This window comes from Callospermophilus lateralis, chromosome 10, assembly GCF_048772815.1.
Source record: "Callospermophilus lateralis isolate mCalLat2 chromosome 10, mCalLat2.hap1, whole genome shotgun sequence".
Taxonomy (NCBI): domain Eukaryota; kingdom Metazoa; phylum Chordata; class Mammalia; order Rodentia; family Sciuridae; genus Callospermophilus; species Callospermophilus lateralis.
The window spans coordinates 349,130-376,072 of NC_135314.1; the positions used below are offsets into that span (position 1 = coordinate 349,130).

The window sequence follows — 26,943 nt, forward strand, 5'->3', positions numbered from 1 at the left end:
AAGATCGGCTCCAGGTGGCATTATCGAGAAGCCGACCAAGGGCTGGGGCTGGGGCTCAATGGGAGTGCACTTGCCTGGCATGTGTGAGGCACTGGGTTCAATTCTCAGCACCACACACAAATAAATAAGTAAATAAAATAAAGGTCTATCCACAACTAAATCAATATTTTTTTAAAAAAGAAGCTGACCAAAAATGCAAACGTAAATCCTTGAGGACAGAGCCCCCCAAAGCAGGGCCTGGGAAGGCGCAGGCAGTCCCCTCCAGTGGCAGCTCCACCCACCTAGGAAGGAACACCAGGTAGGTGGTGAATGAGGCCACACCCCACCTGCACACAAGCCCCTCAGTAACAGGTGAGGGCAAAGAGCTCCAGAGACATCCTGGGCTGGAGACGGAAAGTATGATCACTGAACAGGGTTCACAAGGGAGTCCTGCAGGAGATCTGAGCAGGCAGAGGTCAGCCCACTGAAGTCAGGTCAGCTGACACCACCCGCCAGGGAACAGAAACACTGAGGACTGAAGGGCATGGCCCACAGCTCACAGGCCCGAGGGCACCTTCACACAGCCCAGGAGGAATGTCAGAGTCCCCAGAGAGCACAGAGGTGGGGAGGGCAGACAGCTGTCATGAACTCGGGAAGAGGGACGGGGATTGCAGATATGATGGTAAGGGGGATCTCCCTGAGCAATGCCTGAGCACAACACAGGTCAAGCCAGGTGACTGCCACGGGAGCTCCCAGAGGAGCCTGAGTGCAGCAGGAGGCTGACATGCCCCTCCTTGGGTCCCACAGATTAGAGTGGAACCCCCATCAGAAACCACTGCTGCATTCAATGTGTGCAGAAATTTTATATCCAAGAAACCACCTTCCACAAATGAAAAAGAACCTATGCCTCTGCCAAACAGCAGCAGCAGCAGCAGCAGCAGCGAATCCCTACTGGCAGACTGCCCTACCAGAACCCTTCAAGTAACTGAAATGGAACCTACAAGAAGACACTGGGCAGAAGTGAAGGTGACGACGGGGGTTGAGCACACAAAGCAAAACACATGCAGTCTTGCTCAGGGTTCACTCTTGCCTCCGATTCTAGTCAGAAGCATCCATCAGCCTAAACTGTGTGAAGACAAACCTTGGTCAACAGTGCTGGCCCAAAGGAGGGAGGAGAGAGCAGGAGCACGTGAACCAAGACTGCTCTGGGAAGGTGCTCCTGGAATGCCCAGGGCAAGCACTCAAATGCTTTAAAAACCTCAGGAAAATCAGAATGAAAAGAAGGCAGGATGAAAGACCCCAGAAGCAGGTAAGGGTCTGCTTAGGGAGTGAAGTGTTCCAGAACCAAGACAGTGCTCAAGTGGGGATGCACTAAACCCTGAACTGTGGTTGAGGAGCGAGAGTGGATTTGACGGTTTATAAATTTTATCTCAAATACACAACATGCCTGCAATGAAAACTGACAGTACCAGATAATTAGTGTCCTCCTGGTGCCAGGGCAGGCTCCTCCCAAAGAGAAGTCCCCATGGCTGCTGCCCTGCCAAAGCAGCAAGCAAGACTCAGTGGTGACAGCCCCTTCTCAGCAGAAAACTCAGCTAAGCAGCAACGTTGAGCTGTAAGCGCCTGGCAAAAATGACCTAGAAAAGCTCCCCGTATGAGAGAATGAAACTGTTTTAACATTGTATGTGAAAACTGAGAATGAGATTTTCTCCTCTGTCTGCAGTGGTTGAGGGCAGCTGTGTGCCCTGGAGGACTGGAGGGCTGGAGAGGGAGGCCCCGGGTATCCTGCTCTCTTTCTCAAGGTGGTGCGTGGGCGGTTCCCATCAGCACCTAGGTCATCACCACCAGAAACCCCTGGGTCTAGGTCTCCAGCGTGGGAAGCCCAGGGCAGGCTGTGAAGAGCCTCGGGGGCCTGCCTGGGACTGCCGGTGCCAAGGGAGCCCGGGCTCTCCACCTAGTTGCAATCATCAGAACGCAGGCTCCCAGGGCAAGTTCTAGACGTCACTTCTGACTAACAGGCATCACTTCATAATCATTCTTTCTTCAAATGGTTCTGATCACATCTCTGCAAGCAGTTTGGGCTGTGGCAGGTGCAAGCCTTCCCAGTCAGCCTGTTCTCCCCAACCCCTCTCTCGCCAACCAGGAGGGAGCTGCAGCTGCCTGAGGCAAGGCTGACAGCTGTGCCACGTGTGTCCCCCAGCGGTGGGGGGGCTCAGGCACAACCCACCTGAGGCCCACAGGCATGCTCCCTTTCCACCCTGACAAGAACCCACCTAAAACATCCCCATTCCTTTTGGAGGACCCTGGCAGGAAAAGGCCACCCTGGGGTGCACGTGGAGTTTGCCATCAGGAGCTGAGCAGGGACAGGCTCTCATGTGAGGGGCCAGGCTTTAAGCGTGTCCTCAGCGTCCTCCACCAGCTGGGGCTGAACTCGGTGCTTCTCTGAAAGTGCTTCTGAGGCATAAAACACTTTTTTCACGGGAAAATCTTGTGTCCATGCCAAATGTGTAAAAGCAGACCTGAGCAAGGTTGCCTTGGGAGGCTGAAGTATGGTCCACGGTACCAACCCCCCAAGGCCCCAAGAGCCTCAAACTCCATCCCACAGACGGTCTGGGCTTCAGTGTCACTGACCGTGGGCAGGGTGCAGAGGGGACTCCAGAGGAGCCCAGCGGGAAAGGCCAGCCTCAGGGCCTGCAGCACAGAAGGTAATGCTGAACCCAGGCCTTCTACTGGAGGTCAGACTGGGCACTTTATTGCCTGCCCTGTCCCCGGGAGGCTTAAGCAGTTAGACACACAGATAGACCGGTGGCAAGGCAGAGAGCTCCCACACTGGCAGGCAAACTGGCCTCCTTCAGACATCAGGCTATTCCTCCCAGCAAGACCCCTGCCTGGGCCAGCCCCATAGCAGGACAGACATGCGGCCCAGGTGGCACTGCCCTTCAGGAGAGGCCCCGCCCCAGCAGCCCCTCCACAGACTGCATTTCCATCTCCAGCCTGGATCGTTACTTCAACTCACCTGTCCTAAAGGGTCAGCCAATAATGAGAAGGTGTGTTTTTAAAAAGTCATTTTCAGGTTTTTCTGAAACTCCACATAATCACAGAAGACACATGTATCTGAGTCATTCAAGAGCCAGGCGGATGCACCTGGAGTGGAGCTAGGGTGGGGAGCTGGCCAAGAGTGCAGGAAGACCTTGGATCCACACCACGGCTGGCCATGGCTTCTCTCCACACTTGCAAGACTGACTTATGAGCAGACCTGGCTGTGGCCCAAGAGCAGCAGCTGCCCACAGTGGCCACTGGCACTCGCAACTCCCTTCTGCACTTAGACCTCTTGCTGTCACCAGCAGAGGCTTTTCCACAGGACACAATTTCCAGCAAAAAAAAAAAAAAAAAGAGCTTACGTTTTTAAAAGCGCTGTTCTCAAACACACTCTGAGTGGCAGTCACTTTAAGTCATCAACCGCCTCACACACACAGGCCCGGCGAGACTGCTGATAAACAACTCTGCTCCTCAGACAGGTGCAAGATTATTTGTGGCCTGGGCAGAGCATGGCCACATGGCAAGAACAGCATGTCCCTGCTATTTTGGGACAATGGCCCTGGCATGCCAGGGAGCACCCTGTCTGGTTCCTATAATGGCTGAGGGCAGAACTGGAGGGACACCAGAGGAAGTGTCCCACGCACCTGGCAGGTCTGACCTCACCTGCAGACCCACCCACAGGGTAGAGAACAGAGTCCCCAATCACTGCCACAGGCAAGAACTTCAAGACGCAGCTCACACAAGGCCATGTGGATCCCGATCCCATGAGCACAGCAGGAAGAGGCAGGGGCTCATCAGGACTCACGCCACAAAGGCCCTGTTGGCGTCTCAGATAGAGCAGGCTGAAGTCCTCACTGGCACTGAGGCACCAGAACTGGTGTGCACCCGCTAGGTGGCAGGACGAGGGGTCATCAAATCATTTGATTTCCGCATACTCACTTCCCCATAGCCCAGCTGCTTCTGCCTGTGAGATCCAGACACCTTCGATCACATAAGAGGTGTGTGTCTGTCACGCACATCCCCCGGGATAAGAAAATGGCCCCAAGATGGGGAGAGTGCTCGGTGGTGGTCCTGAGCACTGCGCACCTCGCCAGGGAGCAGAGGTGCTGAGCCGGGAACAGAGGCCACACCCAGTGTGGAAAGGCATACAGCTCCTGGGTGTGGGGAGCCACTCCAAACGCACACACCGTAAGTCCTGATGCACCTGGCGATCTGAAAGATCCATGTAGTCTGGCACGTCACTCGTGACTCAGTCTTTTCCCTCGCTTGGACAACAAGGTGTGGCCCTAGGAGTAGGCGGCACCCAGAGGGGCTGAGCTACACTCACCTGTTCCCTTGTAACCCTACCCCTTTACCCTTTTTGGTATAGAATGTTCCATGAAACCTCCTCTTGTGGGTTCCCTATATAAGAATAAAGAATTCCAGTGGCTCGCTCTCTCCCTTTCCACAGACACCTGAGTTCACAGAGTCGTCTCTGAATTACTGAAAAAGGTATTTCTGTGTGGCTGCATGCTTTCTTTGTAGTTTTCTTGAGTTACTGGAGTAGTCAGTTTTTGTGAACCCAGCATTAGGTCACAAGCTAGGACGGTTGGCAATACCTGGATGCTTCACAGGTAAGCCGGGAAGAAGCTGCGTGTCCAGGACTAGAGGGCTGCGCAGACAGCAGGACCCAAGTCCTGCAGAAGGACGTGCTGCGCACCCTCCACCGTCTGCAGCTCAAGGTGGCCCCTCAGGAGAGAGGGGCAGCGCCTAACAATCCCGACTCACAAACCAAGGTACGGGCAACCGCCAGCCTCCAGGACACGCACCCAGCCTCCTCAGGTGTACCAGTGCCACCTGGGTCAGGTGTCTTTGTCTTCCTGGTGACCACCTGGCCCCTCTGAGACCATTCCTCAGGGCTGCATCTCAAGGGGAATACGCAGACCAGACTCCAGGACTTTTAAACACAGAAAATAAATCTCACTGTCACACTTCCGTTTATCTTTGTGATCTCCAGTGCCCATTTAGGGAACATCCACGTGAACAAACAGTTAAACACTAATTCTAGAAATCAGTCCAGATGGCACCCCCAAGTAAGAACAGCAGGTATCGACTATTGATCCAGCAAACCTGGGCAAAGTGGAGGGCCTTATTTTATGGTTAGAAATGAGATATTAGAGTCTTATTTTCCAAAGGCCTGTGGAACGTGTTTCATCCAAGCCCTTGTCTCTGCACATGCTTCACCTGAAGTGAACAGTCATTCAGGAGCCAGTGCTCGGCTCTTCTCCTCCCACCCCAGGACGGCCTGGACGCAGGAAGATCCAGGAATGAGGATCCGCGGGCAGGCGAGCCAGGTCCTTGGTTGACTTCAGGGACTTCTGCAGCCTGCAGGGTAGAATGTGCGCAGACTGGGTACCATCAGCAGCTCAGCAGGCATGTGGGGACCTGAGGCTGGGGTGCCCAGCACCCACACAGGGGAGACCTACTGGTGGGCACTTTCCTGCAGAGATGCAGAGGTGTCAGGTAGCAAGCAGTCTGACACCAGCAGCAGAAAATACTTCAGAGAATCAAAGCCTCAGAAGTCCCTGTACTTCTCCTTTGCTAGCAAAGCAAAAAAACCTTTTCCCTTTTTCTCAAAACCATGTCATTATTGGATTGGCATATCAGGGAAAAGGACCAAACTTTTGGTAGCAAATTTGCCATCCCAGATGGGACCCAAGAACAGCCCCCGCTCCAGCTTTCTTGGGCAGATTTGGCTCTTCAAGCAACCCCAGATCCACGCTGAGGAGGCAAGGAGACCTGAGAGCCAACTGCAGGAGAGTTAGGAGACGGGCGAGTCTGCCTGGGGTCAAAGCAGAGGAGCTGTTCCTGTGAATAAAGAGAGGGACTGAGGAATCTCCCAGCACCTGCCCAAGCTTTGAGAAATCCACCTTCTCTCCACGAATGGTTCAGGTTGCTGCATCATGGTCCATTTTGAGAAAAAGGAAAACAAACTCGGTAAAGTCACGGTGACACCCTTGGCCATCTGCATGATCCCTGCCCTTGTCCAGTCACCCACCAACTGCCAACATGGACTTCTGGACTGCTCTGATGCTGAATACTCTTAACTGTCCACATCCCACCTGAAAAAGAACAAGGACTTTTGGTCACTTCCCCCAACTTCGCCCTCTCTCAGCAGGAAGCAGCTTGGAGATGGCATGGCCCCTTTTCCCCATAGAAAAGGAATGTAGAAACTGACAGTGGAGAAATGCAACAGTGTCCACTTTGGGCTTTGAATGAGCCCTTGCTGCTCTGCCACTGCAGCTTATTTTTTAAATGGACCCGTTTCTTTCTCTTCCTCTCACCCTCTCCTCCCTAATCTCCAAGAAAACAGGGTCACCTTTTCTCCCATCCTAGGCAAAGTTACCGTCCCTGAGCATGCCCCCGCCCTACGAACAAAGTCACCTACATTTGGGGGATGGTACCAGAAGATGTCAGACAACTCTATCCCAAGTTAACAAGTGAATTACAACCCTGAAAGAACAACAAGTGGAATGTAGCCTTTGATCTGTGATGGCAGATCCAGATCTAGTTGTAAAATAAAGTCATAAGAACATCCTTGAGAAAAACTGGTGCCTGGGGAAAGGGTTAGTTCCCCACCCCATCTGTCAGCCCTTCTGCAGGAAACCTAATTAACCAAAGATTAATTTAGGATTGTACATAACTACCCCTAGGAGTCTGACAACTCCCTTTGAAGTGTAAGTACCCCTGTGGAGGCTTCAGACACAGGCTAGAGATTCACTGAGGCCTGTGAGAAGAGTATCTCTCTCCCTCATTACTCTCTGCTTTTGTAAATGTTTCCTGATCTGGAGTTCGATCTCCTCCGGGCCCAAGGACTGTTTGGACTCTTGATAGGTCTGCTTCCTGCACAGATTCACCTCTCAAAAGCCCCCTATTCCCCCTGATGGGAAGAATCCCAGCCTCTGGGACAGAAGCCCCCTGTCCGCGTTTCTCCTCTGCTAGCAATACAGTAAGACTTCTTTTTCCTTTTTCTCAAAAAAGGAAAAAGAAAATACTTTAAAACAAACCAGTTGACCAAAAGCCCTGCCTCAGTGGCACTGCAGGGTCTGACAGGACAGCCACTTCAGGGCCCCTTCCTGGCCTCAACTCTACCAACTCTTCCCCATGCAATGGGAGAGGGACAGAGGACTCAGCAAGACCCAAGCAGCGAGAGTACACTTGTTCAAAAAGGCAAAACTGCTGGAGTGTCCTATGCTGACCAGACTGAGGCCTAAGGCATCCCAGGACCACAACACCCACACTGTCACAAGACCCCAAGTCCCCAGGAATGCTGTGTGATTCACATCAACCACACAATTCTGTGAAACAAGTTGCAACTGGGACCTGTCAGCCAGGCTAGGGTGACAGGTGTTGCCCTGATTGTTGGTGAAGCTCCTCGATGTCAATGTAACTGTGCTTTCCCTGCCGGTCCTGGGTGTCACAGTGACTTGTGGGTGAAAGCATGCACAGTAGAGGTTCAGCGCCTCTAATGTAGGCTGTCTGTCTGGAGCCAAGAGGTGGTGTTTGGGCAGGACCCTCAAATAATCTCCTCCAGGCCTCCCTCACAAAACTGGAGAAGCAAAGAGCAGCCTCCCACAGGGCTTTCTTCTCCCCTCCTCCTGAGGGCTCTCCTTCCTGACAAGCTGCTAAATTCCCACTACATCTCGTTCCTGCTCACAGGTTTCTCTTCAAGAGCACAGTGCAAATCTGAAATGAGAGGGAGCTGAGGCTCAGGGCCACCCAGGTCCCAGGGACCCAGCCAGGCCTTCCATAGCTGCCTCCGAAGTCCAAGAGAGGCTCCAACTGCATGGTCAGACTTCCACCACAAAACCACCCCAGCACCCGACAAAACACTAATGTGGACATGTAGCCTGAAGGCGCCACGCTGGGTGCACACTTCTAAAACCCCATCCTGCTGTGTGGACAAAAGTCACAACTCTATGCAGCTCACTCACCCCACCCTCGACATCCTCACAGAAATGGCACCAACACAGAGACCGTGACCTTCCCATCACCCCCAGGTTCCATGCACCACTACCACCGTCAGCCAGTCCAGCAGACACCAACACCCTGGCCATTCACCCCAGGGCCATGTCTCCCACGGACTTGGGTCAACACTTGCCTAGGTCAGCAGTCCCATCAACCCCTTTTGTGTCCAGCTGCCAGAATATCAACACCCAGGAGCCACCTGCCGCCCTCCAGGCCCACACCAGGGCTCTGCCCTCCAGAGACTGCAAGGATAAGGCTAGCAGCCCACCCACAGAGGCATCAGCTCCAGTGCGTCTCAATGGGCTCTGCTCCCAATAGAGCTGACCCTGGAGCAGACACCCTAGCACCCACGAGCAGGGGCTGTGGAGCTCTGGTGGAGACTCTGGGAGGCCCTGGGAGCTGCATGCGGCACTCACCTGCTCAGTCTGCTCCCCTAGCGCAGCTGCTCTGCTCACTGTGGCTGCACCTCAGCCAGGGCTGCATGTGTGTCCCCCAGCTGCAGGGCAGTCTGGTGTGGTGCTCCAGGAGCAGAGCCTCAGCACTCAGCTTGCCCAACGCCACTCCCCTCTCCTCCTCCAGAAGGTCTCCTCCTCCGTCCACAGGTGGTGTGCCCAGCACACCCACCCAGGGCCCTGCACACCCCCCACAGCCTTGCCAGGTGCACAGAGCAATTAACTTTCCACAAGCTTTCTACCACCAAATTCCGCCACCAATCAAGTGGTACGGTTCTCCTTTCTGAATAGTCTCCTAGAACACTACATCCATAAGTCAACGGACCAAGACCTACAGGTTTAAATCCATGCCCAGGAACCACTGAACCCGCCCAGCATCTACCTGCCTTTGACAGAGTGGAAGAGTGCTCCCAAGGGCAGGCACCTGCCTAAGCACATCCCACGGCATCAGACGGCTCTCTGAATTCAACCCAGAGAAGGCCCAGCTCCATCCTCCTGGACCTGTGGATGCTAAAACCAAGTGCACCCACCCTCCCTAGTAGGGAGACTTCCCTGGCATGCAATCTGCCCAAGGCCTGGCATCCCAGGAGCCACTTGAGGCACAAACAGCAGCCGTGCCCATTCAGGGCTGAGGAGAGCAGAGGAAGTGCAAAACTCTGCAGTAGGAAGGTTACAGGTCCTCGCCCTTGACCACAGGGTCAGGGCTGCACGTCTATGGCAAAGGGACTTCCCTACAAACTCCTTTGTACCAGAACCCAAGTGCCTGACTAAAGGACCAGCATGGCTCTTGAAATGGGGCGAGAGCATTTAATACGAGCGCAGGGCCGAGGGCCAGGCCTCACCTGGTGCGCACCCTGTGGCTCCATGGCCAGGGCTTTCAGCTGCTCTGTGTGTTCGGCACGCATTTCCATTCTCAGGCTGTCCTTGGCAGACTGAAGCTCCTTCTCATGTTTTAGCTTAAGTTTCTCCAACTCCTGAGTCAAAACTGCTTGGTGAGAAGAGTCCTTTTTCTGCAGCTGTTCCTCAAGCTCTGCACGCAAAACCTCCAGAGCCTGCCTGTGCTGGTCCTGAATGGCCTGAACCCCAGACATGTAGCAGGATTCCAGAGCACCCAGGCTTGCCGAGTGTCTCGTTCCCAGAGCGCTGAGCTCAGCAGTGTGTTCCCTCTGCAGCTCAGCCACACGAGCCTCGAGGAGCGCCTGCTGCTCCCTCTCCAGGGTGGCCGCCAGCTCGGCCAGCTCCACCTGGTGCCTGCTCTCAAGTTCTGTCCTCAAGGCCAGAAGCTGCTGCTGGTGTCCCTGCTGCAGGAGCTGGAGCTCACGGGCGTGCTTCTCCTGAGCGTCCCGCAGGAAAGCATCTTGGTCCGCAGCAAACTTCTCCATGATCTCTTTACGCTCCTCCAAAAACCTGAGGCAACATCCCAGGTGAGCGGGGGCGGCAGGGCCCATGACCATGCTGCACTGGCCCCCTGCAAGCCCTGAGCCACATTTTCCACTTGACCTCGGTTGTTCAGAACCTCGGCCCTGACCTCTAACTGTCCTCAGGGGAGAGCCAGGGGAGTCGCCAGGGCTCAGGCAGCAGGAAGGACACAGCACCCACAGGGAGACTGTACACACATCTCTGAGGACCAAGCAGGGTAGACACCCCAGTCACTCTTCAAGGCCCCTAACTCCCATCCTGGGCCACCTGACCCTCGAAAGGGAAGCATGTTCACAGGGTCGCAAAGCAGCAAAAGCGCCTGAGAAAGAGCAGTAAGAAGCCAGATGGGCAGTGAAACCAGCTTCTAAGGAGGAGCAGAATCTCATCAGGAGCCAGGAGGAACCTGGAACCACAAGCGCTAGGGAAGCACCCAGCTCCGCTGTGGGCACGGCTCCACTCACGGTGCATTCCACCATGTTCAGTGGAAGACAGGCCCTGCCCCCTGGGCGCTATGAATGTCCAGGGGCTTCCACAGACTTCCCTCCATAACATAGACACAGAGGTCCTGTGGGGCTGGTCGTTAGCCCAATGTGGCGGGTCTGGGCTAAACTCAAGTTGGGGGCCTAAAGCATAACTCTCGCACACCTGTGGCATGAGAAAGCTGACGAGGAAGGAGGGACATGCTGGGCAGAGCCAGCACCAGGCCCAACGGCCCCTTACCAAGGACACTGGGGCCACCAGAGCAAGGACTGAGGTGCACAAAAGGAAAGGACCCAGGCGGGCTCTGAACCTATCTAAAATTTTAGGCAAGTGAAGGTTTTAGAAAAAGTATTTAAAACCGTACACGTAAGGACTGGGGTTGTGGCTCAGTGGCAGAGAGCTTACTTCTTGCATGTGAGGCACTGGGTTCGATCCTCAGCACCACATAAAAATAAATATACAAAATAAATATATTGTGTTCATGTATAACTAAAAAATTTTTTAAAAATTTAAAAAAAAAAAAAAAAAAAAACCTAGGGCTAGGGCCGGGGCTCAGCAGTAGTAAATGCTCACCTAGCACATGCAAGGCCCTGGGCTCAATCCTCAGCACCACATAAAAATAAATAAATAAAGATATCGTGTCCAACTAAAAAATAAATATTTATTTAAAAAAAAAAAAAAAAAAAACTATACAGGTAAAACCCAGTCAGTCATATGGGTAACCTGCCTGCCTTATGGGTGGGACAGGTTTACTGCTGTTTTGTGTCGTTTTTTTCTAGGATTGGGTGTTGCACCCAGGGGCACTCCACCACTAAGCTGCACCCCAGCCCTTGACACATGGTTTTAAGACAGGGTCTTGCCCTCGTACTTGACATCCTCCTGCCTCCGCCTTCCATTACAGACATGCACCACCACACCTGGCTGCTGCTGAAATGTCAAAACACAAAAGAGAGGCACGAAAGGTACATGTGCACTAATGTCACAAAAGGAGTGCAGCCTCCATGGGAGGACACCACCCATCACCACACCTCTGTTACGGGGCACAAAGGTGCCCTGCTGCTTTAAGAGTGAGACTTGGGCATTACACCCCCTCCCGCTCCCATCCTCCCACCTGGCTGAGCACCCACTGGGCTTCCATCCTCCCAGAGCCTCCCTCAGCCTGCCTGGCACCTTGGAGACAGCTGTATACCACCCAACAGCCCGAGTCACCCACCTGTTCCGAGCCTGCATCAGTTGAAGGGCACACTCTTCCTTCCCCAGGAGGAGTGTGCCACGCTGCCCGTCTGAAGCTACCGGGGGGTCCTGGCTGCACCCATTGCAGGGTAGAGCCTCGTCCCCAGCAAGGGCCTGTTCCAGCTGCCGCAGGCGGCCCTGCTGCTCCGCCAGTGACTTCTCCAGGACCAGGATCTGTGCGGCCTGCTGGTCCTGCAGGTGCCTCATCCCAGCTTCCCGACGCTCAAACCTACTCACAGCAGACTGCTTCTCAGACTCGGCCTTTTCTTTTAGCTCACGGCACACTGAGGCCAAGTTCTCCTCAGCTTCTCTCCTCAGGTCCTCGCGTAGAAGCTCCCACTCCACTTCTTTGTTTCTGAACTCTTGTTTCAGTAGCTGAACCTTCTGCTCAGCTTTATTTAGTTCTTCCTGGTGGTCTTCTAACAAACTACGTTTCACCTAGAGAAGCATAATCTTATTTAAGTGCATAATCTTATTTAAGAGGAAAAAAATTAAAGGAAAGACTTTTCAGAAGCAATGACTGAAACCTATCTCTGAAGAGGGAACTTTGCCAGCACAGGTGTTATGCTCAGCACAGCAATGCCAGTGGCAGGGGCCCAAGACGGGCTCACTCAACACTGTCCCCTGGCTTCAATAAAAGCTAACCCAGGGACACATGACTGTAGCAGAGCCAGGGCTGGAGGCTCCTCCACCACGACCCAAGAGAGACTCCCACAGCAGGAAGATGGGAGGTCCCAGAGACGAGCAGACAGTCACGAGGTCCACATTCCTGATCTTCCGTGAGTTAAACGGGTGACCCTGAAGTGATTTTGTACGCAGGCAGATAAACGAGAAAGCTGAGCACAGGCACACATTCCAGATTTGAAATGGAAGAAAGCAGGTCAATAAAGCACTAAATGTCATCAACAAGAAACAAACCCAAACCAAAATAAGGTGTAAAAGGCTGACCTCAACTTCTCACTTTATAAAGTCTAAAACAATAATAAAAAATAAAGTCTAGGCCTGGTCCTGGCCATGGCTGAGCAGCTCCGATCAGATCAACCTCCCAGGGACAGCAACTGTAAACTGAGCAAGTGCTGGTGACCACACAAGGCCTGGAGAGAGCTGAGGAAGCAGTGGGCCTACACGCGGAAGGAAGGGCACCAGGCTGTCTTCCTTCCAAGGCTTCAGGCTGGCAGCAGGAGCCAAGATACCCCACCCAGGAACTCCCATCACCTTACCTGTGTGTGCCAAAACAGGAGAGTGAAGGGAAGCTCTTAGGAAGAGCCAGCCACTGCCCAAATCTCAGGCTGAGCCCTGATGGACATGGGCACAGGCTGACTCCAAAACAGGCCAGCTAAAGCCAAAAGAACTGAGCACACCATGCTTGGTCCAACACAGAGGAGACGGACACAATGAGCCCAATTTGGCCACACTTGCCTGCTGAAGCAAACAAGACTTCAACAGATCCTAGCGGAACCCAGAGTCTTCACACAACATGCACAATGTCCAGGATACAGCTCAAATTAGCTGATACACAAACACACAGGAACATATGACCCAGGGTGCAAAGAAAACACAACCAATGGAGACCAGCAGAAAAGAGTCTAACAACATCGGACCAAAAAAATCTGTCATCCCAGACATTTTTATGTAGCAAAAAATATTCTTCAAGAATGAAGGTAATGGCTAGGGTTGTGGCTCAGTAGTAGAGCACTTGCCTGGCACGTGTGAGGCACTGGGTTCAATCCTCAGCACCACATTAGAAGTAAATAAAGTAAAGGCACTGTGTCCATCTACAACTTAAAGAATGAACGTAAAATAAAGAACTTTTTAAATAAAATAAATCTTTTGCAGCAAGCATAGCAAGAAATGCTAAAGGAAATTCTACAACTGAAGATAAACTCAGATCCTTGGGAGGAAATGAAGAGCTCCAGAAATGGTATAAAAGTCCAAGATGGAGATGCATTTCTCTCAAATACATGACTTTTCAGAGTAAATCCTACATGTTGTATGGTGGATTTTACAACATAGGGGGATGCAGAACTGCTAAAATGTACTACAAAGAGGAGGTGAAAGATACATCTACACAATGACGAAATCTTACAGCTTCTGTGAAATGGTTTCCTATGGATTCTACTGTGAACTCATCTCTTGAGCAAACATGGGAAACAATGCAGAGAACTATAACTCAAAAGCCAACAGATACGTTAAGATCTATCCAGCAAATACTCAAATAATTCCAAAAGTGAGAAAAAAGGAGCAGAGGAACAAAAACCAAAAAGAACACACGTAGAAGGCGACGAAGGGGCTAGCCCACCACGCCAACCACCGCTCCAGCCTCACAGACCCTCACTGCCGGCACAGGTCTGCAGGAGGCCCAGGGGCCTTGGGAGAGAAGGCAAAACGATGGACTCGAAACGCACAAGGTCAGCAAGTCTGCATCTACAGACACGGTTCCAAGACAAGTGCCGTGACGACCACAGGGCTGCTGTCCCAGGAAGACTCCCAGCACGAGCACACGCGACTCAGAGAGCAACAGACGAGGAAGAGAGACAGATAGTCCCACCTCCCTTTTCTGGTGACTGGTGATCAGAGACAGCAGTGGCCTGGGAAAAGCGCTCAGGAAGGCCTGTCCCCGGTCAAAGCTTCTACGCCCATGGGGCTTTCCACAGGTCGCCCTTAGCCCTACCCTGCTCCACATCCTTACAGGGCCTCGATGTAAACAGCAGCCCAGGAAAACTCACAACAGAAACAGCTTCCTCCAAGCTCTTCTGATGAAGATGAAAACCCACAGAGATGCTTGCAGGGACGAACAAAGGGATGAAGCAGAGGGCACAGTAGACAAGTGGTCACATCTGGTGACAAGCATGGACTGAGAAGAGTTCAGTCAATACACAGATGCAAAGATAGAGGGTTTCTGCACATTCACTTTCATTGCCTTTAAGCACGGCTGCAAGGCCTGGGCCTACACTGGTTGGTAACAATGCCCCTCAGTTGCTGTCCACACTCAACTGTGGCTAGGAAGGGGCTGGGAATGCAGGCTCTGCACCATTGCAACCATCACCAGGAAGAGCCTAGAGATAAGGAACGAGACTTAAGACACGAGCTGGACGACAGAAGTGGCAGGTCCCTCTCCCAGTAGCCCGAGGACACCGACCAGTCTCTGAAGGAGTCAAGACCTGTGCCGACACAGGCTGTGGTGCTCTCTTACCATAATGAGCCCCATCTTAGAAACCACTGCTGGCACTTCACTGCAAGGGCCAATCTCAAGATCTTGTGGTCAATGCACAGACACCACACTCTGAGCCCCAAGACCTCCTATGCCCATATGGGCCATGAGCCTGTGTTGGCCACTACTCACACTCTCCAGATCCTCTTTCAGACGGGTCTCGTGCTGCAACTTCTCCTGTAAGTTTCTGTTTTCTATTTTTAAGAGTTCGATTTGTTCCTTGAGTTCAGTCTGTAGAAGAGACAGTCTGACCTTGTGCTCAGCTTCCAAAGCCAGAACTCTGGCGGCAACCTGCATGTCCTCCTTCAAGGTCACATCCTGCACACACTGGTGATGTACCTGTTCGGTCTCTGTGGAACAAGGAGGGAAGGAAGCAGTCACGCACCATGGCCCACCCAGAGGTAGTGCCAGCAAAAGTGCACTTCATTGCCACCGGCTGTGCACAGGCCAGGCAAAGGTCCTGGTGCTAACTCAGGATGGGCGTGGTTTTCTCCATGCCCACCCTGGGGGCACAGCTATACCCTACTGCAGGCATACCCTGCCTGCCCAAGATACTCCTTCAGATCAGGAAGGGTGTAAAACCTGCCACGGCTCAACACAGGACAGGGGTTGAGGGCATGAGGCCAGAGGGCTGGGACTGTGAGCACTGGGCACACTGCCTCCTCACTGCCAGACCCAGGTCACCCTCTACAGAAGAGGGAAACACAGGTGCAGTCAGAGTGAGAGCAAGACATGTCACAGGGCAAACACGGAACACCACCCATGCCTGGGAGAGGACACCCTGGCAGCTGCGGAGGCACCCTGATGCAGGAAGGACAAGAGTAGGGCAGAGGGAGTGTCTGAGGCTGTGTTTGGGGCTTTGCTCCTCAAGACTTTCCCCCTCCAGCCCCAAGTACGCTCTTAGCCAAAAGATGGGCTCTTGATTCTGCAACCTGTACACTCAGAAAAGTGAGAAATTATATCCCATCTGACTCAAATGTATGATATATCAAAGTCATTGTACTACCATGCATAACTAATTTAAACAAATTATAAAAAAAAAAAAAAAAAAAGCTGGGCTCTTGCCACAGCACCCAGTGTGGAGCCTGACCCTTCCACTCCTTCACGGGGCCCCTCGGCCCTGGCCTCTTCCCCTCTACTAGGAAGACTGCAGTGCCCAGGGCAGGGTGGGGCTAGAGTGGCACCACTATCATGTCTCTCACCAGCGGCCCACCTTCCTGGGATCCCTGTCGGTGGCCACTGTCCAGGTCCATCACCACGCCTCTGAGATGAGAGGGTTCCCTGTCCTGCCACCTCCCCATAACCCCACAACCACCCCTTGCTCTGCCTGGACACACTGCGGGCTTGGTCTGCCAGTCTGACAGGAGCACAGCAGGGTCCCAGGAAAGTCCCCTCCTGAGGAGGAGCAGTAACTACGACCCAGCAACCTGTGGCCCCAGGGTACTGCCACAGCCAGATCTGCTCCTGCCTGCAGAGAGCCACCTAGAACGGGCTGGGCCAGGAGCACAGGCCCCCACCCAGGCCAGCCTGCCAGATCCAACCTGCGCCTCAGGACTGGCTTGGGGTGCCCTTCCAGGTGCAAGGCGCATGGTCCAGCTTCAGCAGACGTGGCCATGAAATCCATCCTGAATGGTGAACATCGACAGGACACCCTGCAGGCCCAGCTTGCAGCAGGGCAAGGACAAGGAGACAGACGCACCTTGGCTGTGCTGGTCTGAAGGCACAGCTTGGAGTGGCTCTAGCTCCAACACCTCAGGCCCCAGGAGGCCTCTGTCCAACTGGTCCTCATGCTGGTCGTGGAGGGAGGAATCCCACGCTGGCCCCATCTGTAAACCATGCAGGACAGACATGCTGAGCCCGGGCACCTTACTTGCTGTTGGTACCATTGAAGGCACTGGCTTCTGTGTTCAGAGAAATGGTGAATGCCCTGCCAGAAAGAGTGACCACACAGGCAACCCCGTGCACCTCACCAAGACACAGGTGTGTCCAGCTGCCCCTCCCCCTCCATCACTGTCCAGCACAGCCTGGAGAAGCCGCAGCTACAGCAGCTGCAGCCTGAGGACAACGTGCGCCACCAGGTGTGTGCTGTGGAATCAGAAGACTCCCTCCCCTGAGCATCAGGCAGCAGGCGGACACCAGGGGGTTGGGGCTTGAAGAAGGCTTAGTGCAGTGGACCAGTCCACAGCAGTCCTGCCATCGGCTCCACGAGGTCAGACGAAACCAGGGAGGGCAAAGGCCTGTCAGAGCATCTGGAACAAGACCCTGCACAAACAATGTTGACCAGAGGAAGCCTGGCAGACACAGCATGGCCGTAACACTCACAGCTCTCACATGACCCCGAGTCCCTGGGAAAGCAGGAGACCAAAGCCCACTGGTGACCAGGATTCTGTAAAACAAGTTCTAATCAGGACCCAACACCAGGCCGGGAGACCAAGAGTTAACGTCCCTGCAAACACCCCTCTCCCCGAGAGGCCTTGCTTAGAGGCTCCGGGGAAAATAAGGGCAGCAGAGGCCTAGAACCTGACATGAGCACTGTCACCCGAGAGCCAGGAGTGGACTCAGGCAGGGCACTCCTAAACGTCCCCTCCACCCAAAAGAACTGAGGTCACGAAGAGCATGGTTGTGTTCTCCTTCCATAGTGCCCAGGAGTGCCCAGGAGTGCCCTGGAGGGAGGGGCCTGCACAGGCACCCAGCTCTCCTGAACCTCAGCTCTCACACTGGGGACTCCCCTAGGTCCCGACTACTATGCCCTGCTGCAACAGCAGTGAGACCTCACCACACCACGCTGGCACTCAGCACCCACCCAGGGGCCCAGAGAGCCAACGCGGGAGCCTGACCAAGGTCTGAGAGCCAGCTGCAGGCCAACTGCCACTGTGTCCCTTCCCTGTCACCTCCCTCCAGAGGCTGGGCTCACCTTCTCCCACCACTCCCTCTGTCCTCTGCAGGCACTCCCTCGACAACTTCTCGGGCATCCACCTCTCGGGACTCGGGCACCTCCCTGCTGCCGATCCCCACTCCTCCTCAAAGAACCCTACTCTGGTGAAGGCTCTGTTTCCCTTTGTTGTGTTGCCCACACCACAAGCCACATGGGACACCTGACCCCCCTCCATGGTGTCCCCACCATCTCTGCAGAGCTCTCCAGAGCCCGTGCCAGACTTCCTCAGACACTGGACAGGACACGTTCGGTGTCCTCCACAAGGAGGAGTTTCAAGTCACACACAGAGCAGGAAGGGAGCCGGCATAGGTCACCAACCTGCACAGAACACCCCCCTCTGACAGCACAGAGACCTGGCAGAAACGTAACAAATGGCACAGAACACAGAACGCCCTGGACACCCAGGGTGGTCTTCAAGAGGTGAGCAGAAGCCTCCTATCCACAATGCTGGAACAGAGGACAGAGAAACACAGAGAGCAAAGCCAGAGACTGAGAATGATGATGGAGATAAGAAACGCTCCTGAATGACCAGGGTCGACGACAGACAGAACCTCCCACCCAGAGCAGCCTGAGCACCTAGGACCCGTTCTGGAGGAGCGTGAGCCTTGCAGGGGCTATGGCAGCGACAGAACCGGGGACTGAGGTATTCGGCAGCCTTCGCACACAAGCAGGCAGAGCAAGATCCTGAGCTTCAAAAGCCGCCCCCCACTCCCAGGTCCCCAGTGTGCAAAGCAGGTGCAGACAGATGGAGACAAAGGCTACAGATCATAGGTGCCAGCCTGAGAGCCATGGGCGGCCAAGAAAGAGGTCACAGTCGGACTGTGATAGTGACACCAGCTCAAATGTGACCGAGCAGACTGTGGCACAGCCACCCTCACACACCCATGAAGGGAACACAACAGCAACCTGAGGCAGGAGGCACAGGCAAAAGCATGGTTCCCAGGCAGCCAGGGGTGTAGGACAAGTTGGAGGGAAGGGCCCCCAGGAGCCGCAGAGAATAGCGCCCGGGAGACAGAGCGTGCTGAGCTGAGGTGCAGCTATGCTAGGGCACCAGAAAACCAGGGAGGCTGCAGGGAGCTTCCCTGCAGCTGGTGTGGCCTGCCTGGCTTGCCCACCTGCACACTGATGGGAGGAGGAGGACACTCAGGAAAGGCCGTCGTTCACAGCCATGTGGGTGACAGCCTGAGGGCTGGAGAGGACTGCGCGGATCCCCTACCAGATTCGTTCGCTGAGGTCCTGATCCCAGGACCTTCACAGGCAGACGTCAAAATTAAGTGAGGTCACTAGGGCATTCCCTAATCCAACAGACAGCGTGCTCATGAGAGGAGACCAGGACACAGACCACAAGAGGGACCACCATGTGAGGACTCAGGGAGAAGACACCACCTATAAGCCAGGGAGAAGGGCCTCAAAGGGCCAGGCCATGAGACCTGTGGCTGTAACAGAATGAGTCCCTATTGTTCCCGCGGCAGGTGGTGTGCTCTGTCATGGCAGCCCCAAGCCAGTGTTGACCCAACAGCCCAGGACTCAGAGGCAGAGCACTAGAGCTGAGGGCTCCACTGCCTAGCACAGTGGGCCCCAGGGCTGCGGGAGACTGCACACCCAGGAAAACTGGTGCAGCCATCAACAGCCATCAACTTGTCGAGGTGTCTCACAACTGGTCCCTTCCTGGCCCTTCTACTAGACTAGCCACCAGTGTTAACAAGTGTCACAAGCAAGAAATAGCAAAAGAATGACAGGAAACTACAGCATGGAGGTAACTGGAGGAAGAGGAAACATACAGGTTGACAGAAAGATGCTCTGGACAAAACTCAAAGCCAAACACAGCTGCACAGCCCCTGGACTATCAATGCACGTCAGCCAGTGACTGAGGGGAGGGGGCCGGGGGCAGCCTCTCAGCCAGGATGGAGCTGCCAGAGTGCGAAGGGGGTCCCTCAGCCTGGACCCGTGGCCAACAGAGGTGCTCCTCAGGAGAGCAGCCCTCCCTGGTTGGATCACTGCACCATGGCAGACAGCAATTCAGAGGCACTTGACCACTGAGCCACATCCCCAGCCCTATTTTGTATTTTACCTAGAGACCAGCTGAGGCTGGTCTCCAACTCATGATCCTCTTGCCTCAGCCTCCGGAGCCATGGGATTACAGGTGTGCACCACCACACCCAGCACAGTTACTTCTAAATCACAGATCAGTGACCACAACCCTTGCTCAGCAATCAAAACAAAGCCCATCACCTTCTGCTGCTCAAGACGAAGGTCAAGTTGATCAGAGTGTTCTTTTCTTTTTCCGTAAGACATCTCTTCTAAAAATGTACAGGATGAACTAAGAAAAAAAATATGTTTAAAAGCTTCACACGTGACCATTCAGCTGCACCCACCCACTCTCCCTGAGCCAGGTGCAAAAGCAGAGGCCTTGGTCAAGGATGGGATGACCAGGTCTGCCTTTGGCTCAGTCAGCATCCTGGGACCACAGCAGGAGCCACCAGCCAGGGACCCACGGGGTGCATCTCACTTCCAGTCCAGACCACAGAGCACACTTCTAAAACAAGTCCACCAGTCTCTACTGGCATAGATGGCAAACAAGGGATGTGAACCAGCCCAAGGTCCCACATCAGAACCATTCCTAATGACGACTGCTTCCTCTGTACCTGACTTCACCAGACCCCAAAGGGGGCTCCTCCTTGGCCTCCTGCAGCCGCTGCTGGAACAGGGTCAGGTCTTCCTGGTAAGTCTTCTCAGCATCCCTCAACTTCTTCTCAAAATAGACCCGTAGCTGCTCCAGCTCAGACTCATGCTGGCTCCGGTCTCGCTGCTGCTGCTGAGCAAAGCCTTGCCTCAGGTGCTCCAGCTCCTCCAGGCAGGAGGCTCGTGTCAGCAGTGGCTCCAGAGGCCCTTCCGCAGGAAGAGGCACACAGTCAGGGGGCAGCAGAGCAGACTCTGGGAGGGGCCCAGCCCCGGACCTGGGAGTGGAAGAGGGCCCTCGCAGGGCTGCTCAGCACCTCCAGAGCCCCTGAAAGGCAGCACTTCCTCCTGCTGGTGGTCCAGGAGCCAAAGAGACCCAGGGAGGGAGAACGGGCCCAGCCAACAGCTACCACGGAAAGGAACAAGTGTCAATCCTACATCCACGAGAATCTGGATCCTGCACAACCCCAAGAAGCCTAGAAGTGGGTTTGGGGAGGTGTGTAGCCAAAGACATCCGGGTTTCACCTGTGGGCGCCCCTGGCCAGAGAGCCAGACGTGCCCTTCAGGCCTCGAAGAGCTCCTGACTGACTAGGGCACACTATGACTGCCACAGTCTGGCTGGGCACAGAATAACCCAGCCGCCACGAGGCACTTGTAGGTTCAAACAGGAATTCCTTTATTGGGTGCAGCTGGTGCGGCCCTTCCAGGAACACCACACACCAACCGGAACTCCCTCCACCAGACCCTCACCAACCAATGAGAACTCTCCATGAATCCCCGTGAGAGCTCAACCCAACTCAAGGAACTCAATGGGCGGGCGCCCAGGCAGCTGGAGCCACCCTATTGCCGGACAGCAGGGGTCCATCTACAACTGAATAGACAGCCTGTTCCAATCCAGCATCATCCAGTCACAGCAATTATACACAGCTGAACTTACCACTCCTTCTGGTAACCAACTGTGGCGCTCAACATATGACCCCAGGAGAACTACAGTCCTGGCACTGCAGCTGCCCCAGGGGACTCAGTCACCACCCAGGCTCCCTCCTGGGGGCCTCCGCATAAAGGAAGATCTACAGCTGGACAAGAAGGAGCCAGAGCATGTGCAGGAGCCGCTGGGCCTCTGGTCCCATCAGCTTCTCTCTCCTCCAGCCTCCAGTGACAAACAGACCCAAGAAGGACAACTGACACACTGCCCACCACATGTGGCCACAGACAGAACTTGGGGCTGGGAGACGAAGCCCAGGCCTCCCTTCCCAGTGCATGGCAAAGGGCGGCTGCCCAACAGCACAGCCCTGGTCCTTCCTCATGATCCACCTGCCCTAAGGGCAGTTGGCAGATGAACTCCAAGAAGAGGACATGTCTTGTGGCCTGGGATGCTGGTGGCCTGAACTGGGCCTGACTGTCCCTGCCTATGGGCACAAGTGGCTCTGCCTGCTCTGGAGCAGCCACGTTCAGACAGCTGAGCAGAAACCAACCTGATGTGAATGGAGGGACTTGGCTATCAGGGAAGACTAGGACCAAGCTGTCCCAGACAAACTCCCCACCGCCGTTGGGCCCTGAACCCTTCAATACTGGAGCTCGAGCCACTAGAAGCGGCACACAGGACCACGGTGAGGTAAGCAGCAAGGCACTGTTTACAGCCACAGGCACCAACAGCAGCGTCCAGGAGAAGGCTGAGCACCACAGGCACTTCGCCTCACACTGGAGAGACAGCCCACAATGATGCCAGTCTGCACCATTAGGGCCATTCAATCACACAGCTGCTACACAGCTGACTTCCCTAAGGACAAAATCATGGCTCTCCCAACTCTCGGTCTCCACCTGGGACAGTCCAACCCAGCACGAGGCTCGTGCACTTCATTCCCAACGAAAGCCGATCCCCGTGCCTAACTTCCACAAACCCTTGAACACTGTATAGGACGAGCACATTTTAAAAATTACTTTTTGAGCTAGCTACAACTACCTAGTTCATGAAAAATGAAACTCTCACAATGAAAAACCTGCCTTCAGGGCTCATCGTGTGGCTCAGTGGTTGAGCATTTACCTAGCATAAGGCCCTGGTCTCCTTTCCCAGCACTGCAAAAAATGAAAAGCACACACAGCTTTGACTTTGGAGGGTCTGGATTTCCTCCACAAAACTGCTCACCAGGGCTGGGGCTGCGGCTCAGCGGTAGAGCACTCACTTAGCACATGCGAGGCCCTGGGTCCGATCCCCAGCACCACATAAAAATACATAAAAAAAACATAGATATTGTGTCCAACCACAATTAAAAAGTAAATATTAAAAAAAAAAAAAATCTGCTCACCATTCAGCTCCTCTCTGTTGGTTCTTGCCGACTCGAGCTGGGACCACAGGCACCCGACTTCTTCTTGTGACTGGGCCTTCAGGGCTTCATAGGATGCTTGAAGATTCTCCAGCTGGAAAAGGGAAGCATCACTGTGAGGAACGCGGGAGACCAAGTGCACCATGTGTGGTCTGTGTTACATGCACCTGGTGGGCAGGAGCCAAACACATGTGGAATGGAAACTTGCATCCCAAACCTAGCAGCCAGAATGGAGCAGCCAGAGCAGCCTCATCCAAACAAGGCCCAGGCCAGAGTCAGAGTCACTTAAAAGTAACAGCCAGGCATGATGGTGCCATCTGCAACCCCAGCTCCTCAGGAGGGTCAGAGAGAAGGGTCACGTAAGCCCAGGAGCCCAGGGCCAGCCGGGGCAGCATAACAAGACCCCAACTTGAAATAAGAAAGATAGCATTCAATTCTGGGTGTGAGTGTTCACAGCATAACTTCAGCATGTACATGCCCTGGGGACAGTGTGGTCGCCTGCCTGCTGGCCTAGAGCCATGAAGGCACCATTCCTGCAGCAGCCAGACACAGCCATCATCTGTGAAGCTGTCTGCACCCTCTGGGCACAGGACGGGGCTCACCCGTGACACTGTGGGACCTGCAGGAAGGGCTTGCGATACCGCTACTGTGAGGCAGGGCCAGGGAAGCAGCATTACCCACAGGACCATCACTTCAAATGAGGAGTGTGTGTTCTTCACGTTCACATTACAGAAGCAGATCACCTCACACTCGGACACTAAACGCTGCTCCTCACCTTGTCAAGTGCCCATAAAGCACAGCACGAAGGGCTAGGCCCTGCCATGGACTGACCCTCTGGTCTCAGGGATGGCAAAGAGCATCCTGACACACTGTGACACTGCCAGGCCCAAAGCAAGTGCACCCTGGTGGGATGTCAGCACCATTCTGTGTGGTCCGGCTACAAGACAGAGCAGGCAGGCTGTCCCAGCAGAGACCCAAGAGGCCTTCCGAGCAACACAAGGGCCTGTCCACTCGCCAAAGAGGACAAGCATGCACACTGCTGCAAGACTGCCTGACTTCCGGACTTCCCGCCCCTCTCCCTGCAGCGCCGTGTTTCCTCTGCAGTTACCCCAGGCCTGGGCCTGTTCCCAGCAGATGGATCTTCTCCCTGAGCAAGAACGGCAAAAGGGAAGGCAGGCTCCAGTCCAGAGCCAACGGCCAGGCCAGGAGGGCCTGGTGGAAGGGTGAGCCTCACCATCGTCTCATGGGCTGCAGCCCCACAGAGAGCTGGGCCACCACAGAGGAATGTGGCCCCTGAGCTATGGCCTGTAGTGAGAGAGGCACTGGCCCTGAGGCTGATCCATCCTCTTCATGGCATTGGGACCAGGGGGTGCTCATGGGCTTTCTCCCCATCACTGTGAGATACCCTAGCAGCCAGGAAAAGACCAGGACCCCAGAAACAAAGGATATAGACACCAGGTCTTCAGGTCCAGAGATGGGCCCAGGCAGGCTCCTGAAGACCAGGGGGCCCCGTGTTGCCCCTGCTCAGACTGCACACCTCTGCACACCACCAATTCCAACTTCTGTTCTACTCTCTTTTCAGTGTCTTAGACTGACCCTCGCTCTTGGGCTCGGTAGGAAAGCACTCAGGCTGGAGTGCCCTGGCCGCACCTTAAACAAGACGTGCAGGACTGCACCAGAAGCAGGTCTGGAGCAAGTAAGCAGGAATGCTCTGGGGAGCTCTTGGGGAACATGGTCTTACTCCTGGAGTTTGGTATCTTTCAATTTATTTTATTATTATTTTTTTACACTTATAATTGAACCCAGGGGTGCGTTACTACTGAGCCACAGCCCAGCCCTTTTTATTTTTCATTTTGAAACAGGACCTTCATAAGTTGCCGAAGGTCTTGCTAAATTGCCAAGGCTGGTCTTGAACTTTCAATCCTCCTGCCTCAACCTCCGAAGCCATGAGAATTACAGGTGTACGCCAACATGTCTGAGTTACCATTTGGGACCTTTATTAACACTTCAGGTACACTTCTAGAGAATGTGCACTTTCCAAGTACAAGGCAAGAATGTTAATGACGACATGAACCTCAGACTCTGCCCTTGCTCCTCCACCCAACAAGTCTTCTCAAAGTCAGTACTCAAGTTTCAGCAAATAACAGAACGATGGCCCAGTTACAAAATCTTTTAAAACTTCTCTAAAGGCTGGGGCTGTGGCTCCATGGTAGCGCACTCACCTGGCATGTGTGAGGCACTGGGTTCCAGCACCGCACATAAATAAATAAAGGTCTATCGACAACTAAAAAAAAAAATTAAATTCCCTAACACGAAATAATTAAGAATGAGTGAGCTCGTGCCTACCTCCAGCTGCTTTTCTCTCTCCCTCTCTCTGAACCTCGACTCCAGCTCTTCCAGGCACTGGCAGCGCTCCACCTGCAGGTCCTCGCGTAACTGCTTGATGGCTGCCTGGTGTTGAGCCTCCAGGTTCTTCAGGGAGACTAGAAGGCAGCACGAATTCCACCTCATTTTCAAGGAGATGCCACTCTCTCCTCAGCGGCACTGGCAGCAGGTTACCACTGAGATGGTAACAGCTCGGCTCACTGCATGCCACTGAGCTCCATCCTGGGCCCATGCTCTCCTACAGTGTGCCACGCCAGGGGTGTGGCCAGGAAGGCAAAGCTGAGCCACAGCCTGCAGGCCCAGTCCACACCCTGCCTCAGCAGCCACTCTGCTCTCCCCGGGAAGGAGCAAGAGACAGACATGGTGGTTTACAGGCAGCATTACCCGGCCCACAAGGACCACTGCAGAACATACAACTACCAGATACTACTGTTTTGGTATCAATTTAGTAAATAAACACACAAAACATGTCTTTGAGACAAAGGTCAGGTGGCCAGCAAGGAGGCCTCCCAACCTGCCATCAGGAGTACCTGGCATTGGAAACCAAAGGTGGCAGAAGTGTGTTTGGTCCATGTGGTGAGCTGTAAGATCCTGAGTCTAATATCACACAGAAACTCAGCCCCTCCATACCTGCTCACAGTAGTTCTATGCTCACCTTCAGCCTGATTTTTAGCTTGAAAAATCTTTTCCAACTCAGCTCTCTGTCCTGCCAATTCTTTCTGAAACTGGTTTTGCAAATCCTCCATTTCTGACTGGTGCTTTGCGGATAACTCTTTGCGTAGATTTTCTAAGCATAACTCTCTTTCAGATTCCCAGTCTTGTTTTAGGGTCTAATTTAAAAGAAAAAGAAGATTATGGTAAATAATTGATTATATGTGGTAAAGAAAGTTTAATCACACTGTCAAAAACCTAGAGTGGAGCCAGGCGCAGTGGCGCACGCCTGTAATCCCAGCGGCTCAGGACGCTGAGGCAGGAGGATCGCAAGTTCAAAGCCAGCCTCGGCAACTGTGAGGTGCTAAGCAACTCAGTGAGACCCTGTCTCTAAATAAAACACAAAATAGGGCTAGGGATGTGGCTCAGTGGTTGGTGGCCCCTGAGTTCAATCCCCGGTACCCCTCCTCCCCCCAAAAAAAACCCTAGAGTGAGCAGCCCTTGACCCCATACTGAACTGTCACTGCAGGAAATGGGTCTTGATGGCCAGCTAGTGACCCACCAGCTGCTGCAAGGACACAGCAGAAGCATGCACAAGGCAGACAGCTGGAGACAAGAGAACAGGGCCACCTCGCCCCCAGCAAAATGGGTCTCTGAATTCAAAGTGCATTGCGTGGCCATTCTTGAAAGCTCGTGAAGCTATGTCCCTGCAAGATGCAGGATCTGATGGTGACTTGCCAAACTCTCCAAGGGCTGGGTTCTGGTCCAAGCGTCCTAAGAAACAACTCCCCACTGCCAGGTAGGGGGAGTGGAAGTCTAGAGCATGAACCCCAACCCTGAATGGACAGCCCTGGCCAATGCCTGAGCAAGCCAGGAGCCCCTCAACTCACTGGGGCTGGGGCTTGCCCCCACAACTCCACAGCCTCCCGACATTCAGATGCACCACACCTCGGGCCATGTTCCCCTTCCTCCGCCAGACACAAGTCCAAGAGGACAGGGACAGTGGCCCAGGACAAGGGTGGAGGGGTGACAAGCACCTTTGCACCACAGACATCAGTGTGAAACAGCACACATCACAAGAAAGCACAGCTGTCCTCACACAGGGCAACTACTCGCTCTGCCCAGTTCCCCTGGGTCCCTCAGCATCAA

At 54.0% G+C, this 26,943-nt stretch overlaps 1 protein-coding gene across 7 annotated transcripts in view; it reads right to left on the minus strand.

Annotated features, from left to right (window-relative positions):
- The window catches only part of Pcnt (pericentrin), a 118,856-nt gene that overhangs the window by 76,999 nt on the left and 14,914 nt on the right, over positions 1-26,943 (minus strand). For all 7 annotated transcript variants that reach the window (XM_076867988.2, XM_076867985.2, XM_076867983.2 and 4 more), the window contains exons 6-14: positions 25,799-25,973; positions 25,105-25,241; positions 22,741-22,852; positions 20,401-20,644; positions 19,988-20,075; positions 16,520-16,646; positions 14,953-15,170; positions 11,590-12,047; positions 9,320-9,884 (exon numbers count right to left, since the gene is read on the minus strand). In XM_076867988.2, the coding sequence (XP_076724103.2) occupies positions 9,320-9,884; positions 11,590-12,047; positions 14,953-15,170; positions 16,520-16,646; positions 19,988-20,075; positions 20,401-20,644; positions 22,741-22,852; positions 25,105-25,241; positions 25,799-25,973 (2,124 nt within the window). The remainder of the gene's footprint in view (positions 1-9,319; positions 9,885-11,589; positions 12,048-14,952; positions 15,171-16,519; positions 16,647-19,987; positions 20,076-20,400; positions 20,645-22,740; positions 22,853-25,104; positions 25,242-25,798; positions 25,974-26,943) is intronic.